The sequence below is a fragment of the Triticum dicoccoides genome, chromosome 4A, assembly GCF_002162155.2.
Source record: "Triticum dicoccoides isolate Atlit2015 ecotype Zavitan chromosome 4A, WEW_v2.0, whole genome shotgun sequence".
Taxonomy (NCBI): domain Eukaryota; kingdom Viridiplantae; phylum Streptophyta; class Magnoliopsida; order Poales; family Poaceae; genus Triticum; species Triticum dicoccoides.
Window position 1 is genome coordinate 14262505 of NC_041386.1, and position 12283 is coordinate 14274787.

The window sequence follows — 12283 nt, forward strand, 5'->3', positions numbered from 1 at the left end:
ATATATATATATATATATATATATATATATATATATATATATATATATATATATATATATATATATATATATATATATAATCTGAAAGATGGCAGTCGTTGGCTTCAGCCCCCACGCACATAGTGCGGGGGTGCTCGCAGAAGACGCATTTTCACACTTAACCCAACGTCTTGGTCCTACAAAGGAGGTGATAGCGCAGAGGGCCAGGCAACCGGACTATAATGCTTTAACACTTTCACTTAGCCATAGGAGTTTGACAATGAGACTCTTTAGGTAGCTCCTTGGTGGCAACTACGCTCGTCCGAATTCGGGGCGCGTATGTGCCTGACCGGGAAGCGGCCCTTCGTTAAAGCGGAGGAATCCAATAGATTCCGGTAGGTCATCGAGTGGCTGACCAGTCTCACGCTACATCATGACAGTCAGTTTTTGGCTTTCTTTACTGAGGTGCTCGCCCGGCCGAACCGGGGGCACAATTGCAGTAGTTCTCCTGGTGCTACCTTAGCCGATAGAGCGGAACGTAAGGTAGCCGAACTCAGGAGCCGGGCAACCCAACATTTGACCAAAGACATGATTCGGAGCTGATGCATATAATGCCAAAACTCGCGACGCCGAACACTCCCTAAGGTGTTCGGTCATTATGAGTGCGGGCGAAACAACACTCTTTATTAAAAAAGCCCCTAGTGTCCAGGTACGTGCAAAAATTTCTGATGTGGCCACATGCCAAGACGCCAGCCTCCTCCTTGGTTATATCAGAAAAAACCAGGGGATGTGTAGCAACAAGAGACAGTAAAAAAGGTTTACGCAGGGTCTTAATCTAAAAAGAATCCTTTAGGACGGGTCCCTACTGCACGTCTGCGCCTGTGTCTCCGTTGTGCCGTATCCTGGACGGGCGCCACACGACGTTCATCTGTAAAAGAGAGGAACTGAGTTGAAAACGGTCGTGCCGAACAAAAGTTTAAAATAAACAAAGTGTAAAGTAAAATATATAAAATTGAGCTTTATTGTCTCTTATTGTATATGCATGGAGCCCCTAGTGCGGGGGTATATGGCCACTAAGCCTGTATCAATGATGATTTTGTACCGAACTCGTATATCCGCGTTCGTGGTCTTTAATGACCTATTTCGAAGTTTTTTGGCCGGTGAGGCCATTTTACTGTGGGGTTGTCAAAGCGGCCGCATAGTCCCCCGCTTGGGGAGGCGCACTTTAGTGCTTCCCCTTCAAAGAGATGATGCCTCGTGGACCGGGCATCTTAAGCGTGAGAGATGCATAATGAGGTATTGCGTTAAAGCGGGCGAAAGCTTCGCGCCCCAGTAGTGCTTGATAGCGACTTGAGAACGGGACGATATGGAAGGTCAGCTTTTCGCGGCGGAAGTTATCGGCAGAGCCGAATATAACTTCGAGCCGGAGAAAACCCATACAATGGGTGTCCGGACCTGGTGTTACCCCTTGAAAGAAGGTTTTGCTGCGGCGGATTCTTGCTGGGTTTATCCCCATGTGCTGGATTGTATCCTGATATATCAGGTTTAGTCCGCTGCCGCCGTCCATAAGGACATTTGAAAACTGGAGTCCGCCAATTATTGGATCGAGTATCAAGGCAGTCCAGACTACATTCTTGATATTCCTAGAATAATCTAGCTGATCGAAGATGATCGGTTTTGACAACCAGTGGCAGGACCCTTTGGGGATGGTCCGTGTGGTGCGTACCTTTACGGGCGCTGCACGTTTTGTTATGTGAAGTGAGTTCACTATTTTTACTTCTTGTGGGAAGTTCTTTTGTTTCCTGGTGCTCTGCTTTTGGGGTTCGTCCTCGTCTTCGCTTGGTGTGTCGAGCCCCTTGTGTTCGGCATTGAGTCTGCCGGATTGTTTGAAAACCCAATAGTCTCTGTGGGTATGGTTAGCAGGCTTCCCGGGAGTACTGTGTATCTGACATATCCTGTCGAGGATTTTATTTAGGTTGGATGGATCGTCCCTGTTATCCTGAGGGGGCGATTTTTCCTGATTTTGTCGTGAGCCTTTGAATCCGGCATTGACTGCCGTGCTCTTCGGACTTTTGTCCTTAGTCCGGCGACGGTCCTTGTTGCGTCGCGGTTTTCCGTTTCCATCCCTAGTTTCGGATGTACTTGGGTCGCTGGGGCTGCACCTTGCCAACCAGCTGTCCTCCCCTGCACAAAAGCGGGTCATGAGGCTTGTTAGTGCGGCCATTGTTCTTGGCTTTTCTTGGCCGAGGTGTCTGGCGAGCCATTCGTCTCGGACGTTATGCCTGAAAGATGCTAAGGCTTCGGCGTCCGGACAGTCGACTATCTGATTCTTTTTAGTGAGGAATCTATTCCAGAACTGCTGAGCTGATTCTCCGGGTTGTTGAGTTATGTGACTAAGATCGTCTGCATCCGGAGGGCGGACATAGGTCCCTTGAAAGTTTGCTCGGAAAGCATCCTCGAGCTCTTCCCAGCTTCCAATTGTGTTTTCGGGAAGGCTTTTAAGCCAATGTCGGGCTGGCCCTTTAAGCTTAAGGGGTAGATATTTTATGGCGTGGAGATCATCTCCTCTAGCCATGTGTATGTGGAGGATATAATCCTCGATCCAGACTCCAGGGTCTGATGTTCCATCATATGCCTCTATGTTTACAGGTTTGAATCCCTCTGGGAATTCATAGTCCAGGACCTCATCGGTGAAACATAGGGGGTGTGCGGCGCCCCTGTATTTGGGTGTGCCGGATTCTGACGATGGCTTCATAGCGTTGCTTACAAGAGTTTGCTTTCTTGGCCCATAAATGGACCTGACTGGGCCATGATGCGAATCCTTAAGTGGGTCGCATGTCGATTTAGGTGCGGCGCCGCTTGCCGCTTTATGGGGTCGTCTATCCGACCGTGTGGCTTTTTCATTTTTTTGAATGCGAGGGCTCTAGGGCCTCTTCGTCGAATTCAGGCAGTAGCTTTCTTTTCGGATAGCTTTTAGTGCGGCGACTGTCGCCGTACTTATCTGTGGTATTGATTACTTTGCTCCATCTAATCCGGAGTGCGTTTTCCGCTGTTTTTAGCTTCCGCTTCTGCTTTTTTAGGCTGCGTGCAATTGCAACGAGCCTTTCGTGGAGATTCTTCTGCTCCATAGGTTTATTCGGCGTGAGGTCGTCCGGAATGCCGTTTTCGCCGGGGGAGGGATGTTCGGTTTCTCTATCCGTGTTGCCCTGTTCGGACGGTTGCTCTAAGGCCTGCTCGTCGTCTACCGGCTCGTCCTGCTCTATGGCTGGGTTTTTGTCGAGGCGGGGCTTGGGTCGGCGTTTACGCCGACGCTTTGATTGCTTTTCGGGGGGTCGATCTCCCGTCCCATCCCCTTTTTCCTCATTGTCGCTTCCTTTAGGGGTATCCACCATGTACACATCGTGAGATGAGGTGGCTGTCCAATGCCCTATGGGCGTTGGTTCGTCGGCATCTCCTGCATCGTCATCCATGTTGTCGATGTCTCCGGAGTCGAAGTTGAGCACGTCGCTTAAATTGTCGACAGTGGCTACCAAGTGGGTGGTGGATGGGCTTTGAATTTCTTCATCGTCCGTATCCCATCCTCGCTGACCGTAGTTCGGCCAGGGCTCTCCTGATAAGGAGAGAGACTTGAGAGAGTTCAGGATATCGCCACAAGGCGAATGCTGAAAGATGTCTGCGGTGGTGAACTCCATTATCGGCGCCCCATCGGATTTGATTGGCAGGGGCGCGGGGGGTTCGGAGTCCGGGGAGGAGTCCGGATCCTCGGAGTCACGGGTCGTGCAGAGTGCGGGGCTAGCGTTCGGCTCGATCGCTTTCGGGATCGCAGCCCCCGAGGTGACGTCCAACCGCTCATCCTCAATTGGCGCAATAGGCTCCGAGTTAGGGGTCGGAACCGATGCGTGTGCCGCCTCCAGGACACTGTTCGAGGGCAGAGCTAGATCATGCCCCTCGAGATAGTGCGGCGCACTTGGCCGTGGCTCGAGCCCGTCGAAGATCAAGTCTCCGCGGATGTCAGCCGTGTAGTTTAAACTTCCAAACCTGACTTGATGGCCAGGGGCGTAGCTTTCGATCTGCTTCAGGTGGCCGAGCGGATTGGCCCGCAGAGCGAAGCCGCCGAAGACGAAGATCTGTCCGGGGAGAAAAGTCTCACCCTGGACCGTATCGTTGTTGATGATCAAAGGAGCCATCGGGCCTAAAGGCGACGACACAGAGGAACTCTCAATGAAAGCACCAATGTCGGTGTCAAAACCGGCGGGTCTCGGGTAGGGGGTCCCGAACTGTGCGTCAAAGCCGGATGGTAACAGGAGACAAGGGACACGATGTTTTTTACCCAGGTTCGGGCCCTCTCGATGGAGGTAATACCCTACTCCTGCTTGATTAATATTGATAATATGGGTAGTACAAGAGTAGATCTACCATGAGATAAAGGAGGCTAAACCCTAGAAGCTAGCCTATGGTATGATTGTTGTGTATGGAGTTGATTGCCTACGGACTACAATCCTCCGGTTTATATAGGCACCGAATAGGGTTAGGGTTACACAGAGTCGGTTACAATGGTAGGAGATCTTGAATATCCGCATCGCCAAGCTTGCCTTCCACGCCAAGGAAAGTCCCATCCGGACACGGGACGAAATCTTCAATCTTGTATCTTCATAGTCCAGGAGTCCGGCTGAAGGTATAGTTCGCGTATCCGAACACCCCCTAATCCAGGACTCCCTCAGACAGATTGGCGAATAGGGGCCGAGGCCCAATATGAGGCAATGACCGACCTACAGGGCGGGTTTTAGGCCCAACCTAATTCAAATATAAAAAGTGAAGGACGAGGAAAAGATGTGCACACCGAAATTACTAGTGGAACATGGTCCAAAATGAAACAAGTGAGACTAGACACCCGGAGAGTCTGGGAAAATTTGATCCCAAGAGTCGTGTACTTATTTATTTCTGTTAACCAAACGTCTAAACTTAAAAAAAAATCCGATATATTTCTATCCTTATTTTTTGTTCATGCATTTTTATCTTATTTTTGTGTTTTTCTCTTGCTACAATATTTTAGAATCGTACAAACCAAATAAGCCCCAAGTGCTCCTTTCATTCAAAAGAACTGTATAAGGTTTTTGGAAGATTTAGACCCATATTAATTTCTCAACAAAAGCCGTTAGATTTTTAGGATTAGGATGGGTACTTAGGAAAGATTGCCTTTGTTCTCAAAAAAAAAAAGAGCAAAGATTGCTTTTGCATCCCATTTTGAACGAGAATTTTCATCCACTTAAACCTCATTCTGTAATTCATGAGGTTTTCCTATGTCATTACATACAAAATTCCCGTGTTTTCCAAATCATATAAAAATGTAAGTTGACATACAATTGTGTATTATCCCGCATTTCTTTTCTACTATTCCAGAAATCATGCGAATCAAAAGCTCGCAACGGTCCGTCGTGTCCGCACACACACGAGGTTCACCTGGACAAAGAGAAGGCGCCGAAGCGACTAGAAGCAGCTTGCGAATTCAGAGCCATCGCCTCCCGAGTTCCGACGGCCGCGTGTGTGCCGACTAGAGCAAGACGACGACGTGTCTGGGCTACGTGACACCCTGCCCGGACACCCGTCGCCGCGCCACCCGCCTCGCCCGCACCAACCCCTCCACGCGTCCGCCCCCTCCCGCCCCATAAAACCCCGCGCCGCGCCACAAAACCCAAACCCGATCACTCCCACTGATTCCCTCGCAATCCTCCATTCAGAGCACGCAAAGCACACAACACGAGCAGCTCGGGACAATCAATCCAATCAATGGCGGTGTCGAAGAGGCTCGCGGCGGCGGCGCTGCTGGTGCTGCTCGCGCTGGCGGCGCCCGCGGCCGCCAAAACGACGCGGGAGGCCGCCGAGGCGGCGTCCGCGGCGAAGACGACGCCGGGCGGCGCGGAGGTGGCGCCGGGCAAGGAGGAAGAGTCGTGGACGGGGTGGGCCAAGGACAAGATCTCCGAGGGGCTGGGGCTCAAGCACCACGCCGACGAGGAGGAGGCCGCCCGCAAGGCCGGGCACACCGTCAAGTCCGCCCGCGAGACCGTCCAGCACACCGCCTCCGGTACGTATGCGTGCTCCCGCGCAGCCGCGCTCGGCACGCTGTTCATCCTGAATGACACTGATGCTGATGACGGTCGTTGATTTGTGTGTGTTGCAGAGACGGGGAGGCAGGCGAGCGGCAAGGCTTCGGACGCCAAGGAGGCGGCGGAGCAGGCGGCGACCGGGGCGGCCAACAAGGCGGGGCAGGCCAAGGACAAGGCGGCGGAGACGGTGAAGGGCACGGCCGGCGAGGCGTCTAAGAAGGCGGAGCAGGCCAAGCACAAGACCAAGGAGACCGCGGAGGCGGCCGCCAAGACTGGCGCCAAGACGCACGAGCGGTCGAAGCAGGGCAAGGCCAAGGTTGAGGAGACGGCCAAGGAGAAGGCCGGACAGGGGTACGAGACTCTGAAGCAAACCAAGGACGCGGCCGCCGAGAAGGCCGGCACCGCCAAGGACACGGCTGCGGAAAAGGCTGGCCAGGGGTACGAGACGCTGAAGCAGTCCAAGGACGCCGCCGCCGAGAAATCCGGCGGCGCCACGCAGACGGCCGCGGAGAAGGCAGCGGCAGCCAAGGACGCCGCCGCGGAGAAAGCCGGTGGCGCCACGCAGACGGCCGCTGAGAAGGCAGCGGCTGCGAAGGACGCAGCCGCGGAGAAGGCCGGCGCCGCCAAGCAGACGGCAGCAGAGAAGGCAGCGGCAGCGAAGCATGCCGCCACCGAGAAGGCCCGCGCCGCGAAGGACGCGGCGTGGGAGACGACGGAGTCCGCCAAGGACGCCACATGGCAGGCGCAGGAGAAGCTGAAGCAATACAACGACGTCGCGTCGGAGAAGGCCGCGAACGTGAAGGACGCCGCTGCGGAGAAAGCCGGCGCGGCCAAGCAGACGGCCGCGGAGAAGGCAGCGGCAGCGAAGGATACCGCCGCGGAGAAGGCCGCGGCCGCCAAGGATGCCGCGTGGAAGAACGCCGAGGCGGCCAAGGGCACTGTCGGGGAGAAGGCAGGGGCGGCCAAGGACGCCACGTTGGAGAAGACGGCGTCGGCTAAGGACGCCGCGTGGGAGACGGCGGAGGCGGCCAAGGACACGACCTGGGAGACGGCGGAGGCGGCCAAGGGGAAGGCCAACCAGGGGTACGAGAAGGTGAAGGAGAAGGTTGGGGAGGTGAAGGACAAGGTCACCGGCGCGGCAGCCGACGGCAAGGGCAAGAAGCACCGCAAGGACGACGAGCTGTGAATGAGCACCACCCCTCTGCATTTCTTGCCACAGTTCTTCCATGAATGTTTTCAGTGTTCGAGCTAGTCTTTTTTTCCTTGCGCTGTTCCTCTTGTACAATAATGTGACCATCTGTAGAGAACCCTCCACGATCAAACAAGTTCCTTTTGAAAAATTTGTTGTCCTGAATCTTTTTACAAATTTGATCCTTCTGAATTTTGAGTATTTAAAAAAAACTACCACATTTCGCCGAAGCGTGTCTACAAACTACTACTTTATAAATTTGTGCCGAAAACTACCACTTTTTAACTAATATTTGACTAAAAACTGCCATATCGGGAAAGTACCCAAATCGCCTTTTCTAAATGCCTTTCTGACAGAATGGGCTCACAAGTCAGGTTGACCGTTAACTTTGATCGTTATTACAAATGGGGCCCACACGTCAACCCTCTTCTTTCTTATCTCTCTTGTATTTTAACAAACACCTTGTGTTGGAGCTTGTCCGGCCGTTTTCGGTGTTGGCTGTGCACGGGTGTGAGGTCGTGGCTGGCTGCCAAGCAAACTAAGCGGCACTACTAGTTTTTGGGAACGCTACGAGCGCACGTATGCAACGGGTTCGAGCAAAGGAACTCTGGAGCATGGAACTCGTTGCCTCGTCGGTCATGGCGGCGGTCAGAGCTCGGAGCTTGTGGAACGATAACTACGAAACCAACGCGATAGCTAGAGCAGAGGGAAAAGATGGGGAAGCTCATAACGTATCATATGGCGTCGGCTTCGAGGTCAAGGAGGACCTGTAGATGACGAATCGACTATTTTGGTCTTCGGGTGCCGGCGAGGAAGACGGCTTCATTCGGTTGGTGCAGTACAACCGCGGACGAGTTCTTCCGTGGAAATGACCGGCGCGAGGTGGCGGATCTTCTGGACATGAAGAATGGACGGGGGACGGCCGGTGGCCTCGTCAGCGCAAGGAGGAAAGCTATGGCGCGGCCATATCTGGAGAGGCGAGCCATAGGGAGGCGGCCTGGGCCTCCCCGTGGCGCGACCTGCAGGTGCGGCGAGACACCGGGCGGCGGCCTGGGCCTTCCCACGGCGCGTCCCGGCCGGCAGTATTCCGGCGGCGTATCCACCGACGGCCTGGGCAGAGCGGCGCGAGCGGTAAGAATTGGTTAGGTGATGGGTTAGTGGGTAGGTTAGGGATGGGTTAGTGGTTTGTTAGGATTAGATGGGCCACTGTCCACAGGGCCCGCATGGTTAGATTAGCCTAACTAGTTGCATTTAGTATGTGTTTCTCAGAAAAAAATGTAATTAGTATGTTCATTAGAAACTTGAGAAATTTTACCAACACTGACATACGGGCCCCATATGTCATAACGGTCAATCTAACGGAGTTGACTACTGTGCCATGTCATCGCCTACGTGTGGGCCAACCCTGTCATAATCATGTTTAATTTCGGCCACGCAATCACTAGTGTTTTTGAGAAAAAATTAGTTAAAAAGTGATAGTTTTTGGCACAAATTTGTCAAGTGGTACTTTATAGGCACGATTTGACGAGATGTGGTAGTTTTTCGTTAAATACTCCTGAATTTTATTATGCGCCTGAAACTTCACTCAAAATTGGAGCTGGGACTGTCTGATGGTATGTGATAAACAACTGACGAGCATCTTCCCAAATCTAATTGGAAAGAGCTGCATTACACGATTACCACCGGCATGTCGACGATGATAGTACATCTTATCTTACCTTCCTTTTTCAAATCTAATTGAAAAAGGATCAGCATTTCCCAAATTCTTTCCCACATACGAACAGAGGGCGGGAACTGATTCAGACGAGGAGCGGAGCTTCCAGCGCGCCGGCGGCGGCGGAAGCCCTGGCCCTCCGGTCGGCGCGGGCAACGTCGTCGTCCTGCAGCCTGAGGGTGGAGGCGACGAGGATGGCGAGGATGGCGAAGCAGGCCGGGATGAGCCCGGTGCCGTACCTGCTGACGGTGTTGAGCCCCCGTTCCTCGCCGCAGCTGGAGGCGACGTCGTAGGACTCGAGCACGAAGAGCGCGAGGCCGCAGGACATCTTGTCGAGGAAGCTGAGGGAGCCGTAGACGAAGGCGCAGCCGTTGAGGTCCTCGCCGACCAGCGCGCTCTCCAGCCCGATGGTGGTCACCATGACCAGCGCGTTGGCGGCGCCGATGACCACGGCCAGCGGGTACATGAGGTTGTGCATCTGGCTCGGGAGGAGGAACACCGCCGCGCCGGAGATCACCCACAGCGTCGCCCCGATCGTCAGCAGCGACTTGAGCCGCCGGCTGTTCCACCTCATCTCCTGGAGCACCACGGAGACCAAGAAGCTGCAGCAGAATATGATGGCCGGAATCTGCAGAAACCCGTCGTCAAAGATCAAACGCTTGAACCAAGAAGATCACGGTACTCAAATTGGTGGTGATGAACTGAAGAACTTACGGTGGCTTTGGAGTATTCGTTCATCTTCAGATCTCTGGTGACGTAGAACGCGATGAGCGACTGCAAACCACAGAACAATAGTGTTCATAATCCAAGTTCATCACACCATGATGCCGAAGCAAATCTTCAGAAATCAAATTCCACCAGAAATGATCTTCACCAAGAACATCTAGCCTAGGGCGATTAGAGAGCAGGGTGTAAGTTAACCTGAGAGACGTTGGTGATCAATCTGGCAAGCATGTAGAGGAGGGCGACTTGGTAGTAGAGGGTCTTGTTGAACCAGTAGCTCCACGCGATCCGAGCCCGTTTCTTGCAGTTAGGCTCGCACTTCAAGCTGCAAGCAACACCATAAGAAGATTTTCTTTCAGAAAACACTGTTTATGTGCACATTCTGAACTGCTATTTTTTCAGTCTCAGCAAGTCAGCATACGTGGGCTCTTCCGTTCCAGCGTGGAACAGCACGAGGAAGCAGCACCCCACGAAGATGGACACGTACGCGATCCACTTGTACTGCGGGCGAAGATAAAATCACGGTGAATCGTTTGCTCACAAGCTACTGTTATGTTAGAACTCAAAGCTGATTTGGAGAAGGTTACCTGAACAACAATGTCCGCACATGTCTTTGCCTTCACTATTCCAAAGACTGCCAACGCGATGCCATATAGACCAAGATTAGCCACCTGTAATTTGTCACACTCACTCACTGTCAGCATATTTTTGTTTCAGGGTCACGTTGTGACAGGTATATACATAATAGAGATCATAGAACAGGCAAGCATGTTGGCACGAGATGAGGCAGTGGCGTGAAGCAAAGAGAAAGCAGACAAGTCAAGAAAGATGGCCGTGCGTGCATGGTCGTAGGAAGGACTCACCATGGTGGAAGCGTTTCTGCAGCTCGCCATGGCCACCCGGCTCGTGGGGTTGGATGTCATGCAGTTCACCATCGACCTGAAAGGCAGAAGGATTGGGAACACAACCAAATATCAGTAATGTTCAAAACACTTGTCAGATTGTAAAATGTTCGTCAGTCAAAGTTTGAAGGAGGCAAAGCAAGGACGTTTGCTCACATGTGGGAGACCTGCGTGGCCGCCCAGCCGATGTTAAAGACGGCGGCGAAGAAGCTGTAGCCGATGGTCCTGACGAGGTAGGAGTCGGTGCCCAGGATGGTGCAGAGGAGGCACCCGCCGAAGACCGAGGAGAAGGAGATGCCGACGAGGACCGAGCCCCCGATGTGCCACAGCTTGAAGCGCCCGAACCGGTCGATCTGCGGGAGGTGATCAAACAGCACACGTTGTTCAGGCGCCATTGTTCATGGAATCATGGTTCTCACTGTCGAGCGGCAAGAACACGAAGTTTCGATCGAGTTGGATTGATTTCTGTACCATCTCCCCGGCGACGATGGTCATCAGCCCATCCGCGACCTGGCCTGAGAGCATCACGATCGCTGCGTCCCTGCAAGGCATGAACGATCAGGTCAGGGTCAGAAGATATTTATGCTGATGAAAATGGCTGCATTGGTTACTGCAGCAGTAGTACCTTGGGGCGAGGCCGATCTCTTGGAGGAAGAGGAGGAGGTAGGTGAACCAGCAGGCGGAGGTGATGTCGTTGAGCATGTGGCCGACGCCGTAGGACAGCACGGGCCACCGCCCCAGCGGCTCGGCGACCTCCACCTCCTCCTCCGCGCCGCACTTGCCATCAGCCATGGCTCGGTTCGGAACCTCTGCTACGAACCAAGATTCTGAATCACCCCTGCGAAAACCAAAGCCGAAGCTGTGTCATCTACTACTGCAGCTGCTAGTCGCCCACAGACCAGACCAGACCAGACGAGAGCAGGCGTTATTTAAAGGCGCTTCAGCGGAAGAGCTAGCTTTGGAAGGGAGGGATTCGTGTGGCACGGAAGTTTCGGCGGGGTTCGAGGGCGTGAATTTGGGGAGTAATTAAAATGTTGCTGGAATAACAAGGCAAGAAGTAGTACTACCTCCGTCTAGGTGAATAAATCATTCGCGTAGTTCTAGGTCATTGATTTGAGGAATTAAATATGTGTTATATGTCATGAAAAGTAGATCACTAGATTTCTACGAGGATGTAGTTTCTAAATATATGTTTTTTGTCACATCTAATATATATTTAAATAATTAAATCGTCAATCTAGAACTACGCGAATGATTTATTCATTGAGACGGAGGTAGTACTAGTTCGCATAGCTGTAACCGATATTATGACAATAAGGAAGGAAAGTGGTTCGCAGCAGCGCGACACACACAATGAACGAATGGACGGTAAACAGTCGGCCTCAACCCAACCCGTCCCTGAATCCCAGCAGCGAACTCGCATCTTTCTAAGAAAAAACTTCCCGGAGAGAGAGGACGAATCAAAGACAGAACCAAAGCATTCGTCGAAGGAACGAACGAGCCATGGCGGGGCCTGAGGAGGCGCCGCGCGCGCAAGAGGGGGGAACAAGAGCGGCCGCGGGCACGTACCGGGCGCCTCCGACGTCGGCCGGGAGCGAGAGGTGGAGGCGGCCGGCGAGGCGAATGATGGCTTGGTCCGATGAGCAGGCAGGCGGTGGTATTTATAGGACGT

General features: G+C 53.0%; 2 protein-coding genes across 4 annotated transcripts; one reads left to right on the top strand and one right to left on the bottom strand.

The window, feature by feature from the left end:
* The first annotated feature begins 5688 nt into the window (after positions 1-5688).
* LOC119284630 (embryonic protein DC-8-like) lies at positions 5689-7453 on the top strand. Of its 2 annotated transcripts, XM_037563777.1 has the most exons (3): positions 5689-6061; positions 6158-6936; positions 6970-7453. In XM_037563777.1, the coding sequence occupies exons 1-3, from the start codon at positions 5767-5769 to the stop codon at positions 7267-7269; spliced, it is 1374 nt and encodes a 457-aa protein (XP_037419674.1). In that variant the 5' UTR covers positions 5689-5766; the 3' UTR covers positions 7270-7453. The 2 variants fall into 2 exon arrangements, with proteins under 2 accessions (XP_037419674.1, XP_037419673.1); XM_037563776.1 differs by having other exon boundaries at positions 6158-7452.
* A 1399-nt stretch (positions 7454-8852) lies between these two features.
* Positions 8853-12283, bottom strand: LOC119284631 (major facilitator superfamily domain-containing protein 12-like). Of its 2 annotated transcripts, XM_037563778.1 has the most exons (10): positions 12181-12283; positions 11237-11449; positions 11083-11152; positions 10768-10964; positions 10573-10648; positions 10297-10380; positions 10131-10210; positions 9908-10034; positions 9701-9760; positions 8853-9614 (listed from the first exon to the last, which is right to left on the bottom strand). In XM_037563778.1, the coding sequence occupies exons 2-10, from the start codon at positions 11401-11403 to the stop codon at positions 9072-9074; spliced, it is 1404 nt and encodes a 467-aa protein (XP_037419675.1). In that variant the 5' UTR covers positions 11404-11449; positions 12181-12283; the 3' UTR covers positions 8853-9071. The 2 variants fall into 2 exon arrangements, with proteins under 2 accessions (XP_037419675.1, XP_037419676.1); XM_037563779.1 differs by lacking the exon at positions 12181-12283 and having other exon boundaries at positions 11237-11584.

Excerpts from the sequence above, each read along its gene's own strand:
- LOC119284630 (XM_037563776.1), top strand. The coding sequence starts at position 5,767 with ATGGCGGTGTCGAAGAGGCTCGCGGCGGCGGCGCTGCTGGTGCTGCTC. Across the intron at positions 6,062-6,157 it reads CGTCCAGCACACCGCCTCCG|AGACGGGGAGGCAGGCGAGC; the intron begins GTACGTATGCGT and ends TGTGTGTTGCAG.
- LOC119284631 (XM_037563778.1), bottom strand. The coding sequence starts at position 11,403 with ATGGCTGATGGCAAGTGCGGCGCGGAGGAGGAGGTGGAGGTCGCCGAG. Across the intron at positions 10,381-10,572 it reads GCAGAAACGCTTCCACCATG|GTGGCTAATCTTGGTCTATA; the intron begins GTGAGTCCTTCC and ends GACAAATTACAG. Across the intron at positions 10,035-10,130 it reads GCTGGAACGGAAGAGCCCAC|CTTGAAGTGCGAGCCTAACT; the intron begins GTATGCTGACTT and ends TGTTGCTTGCAG.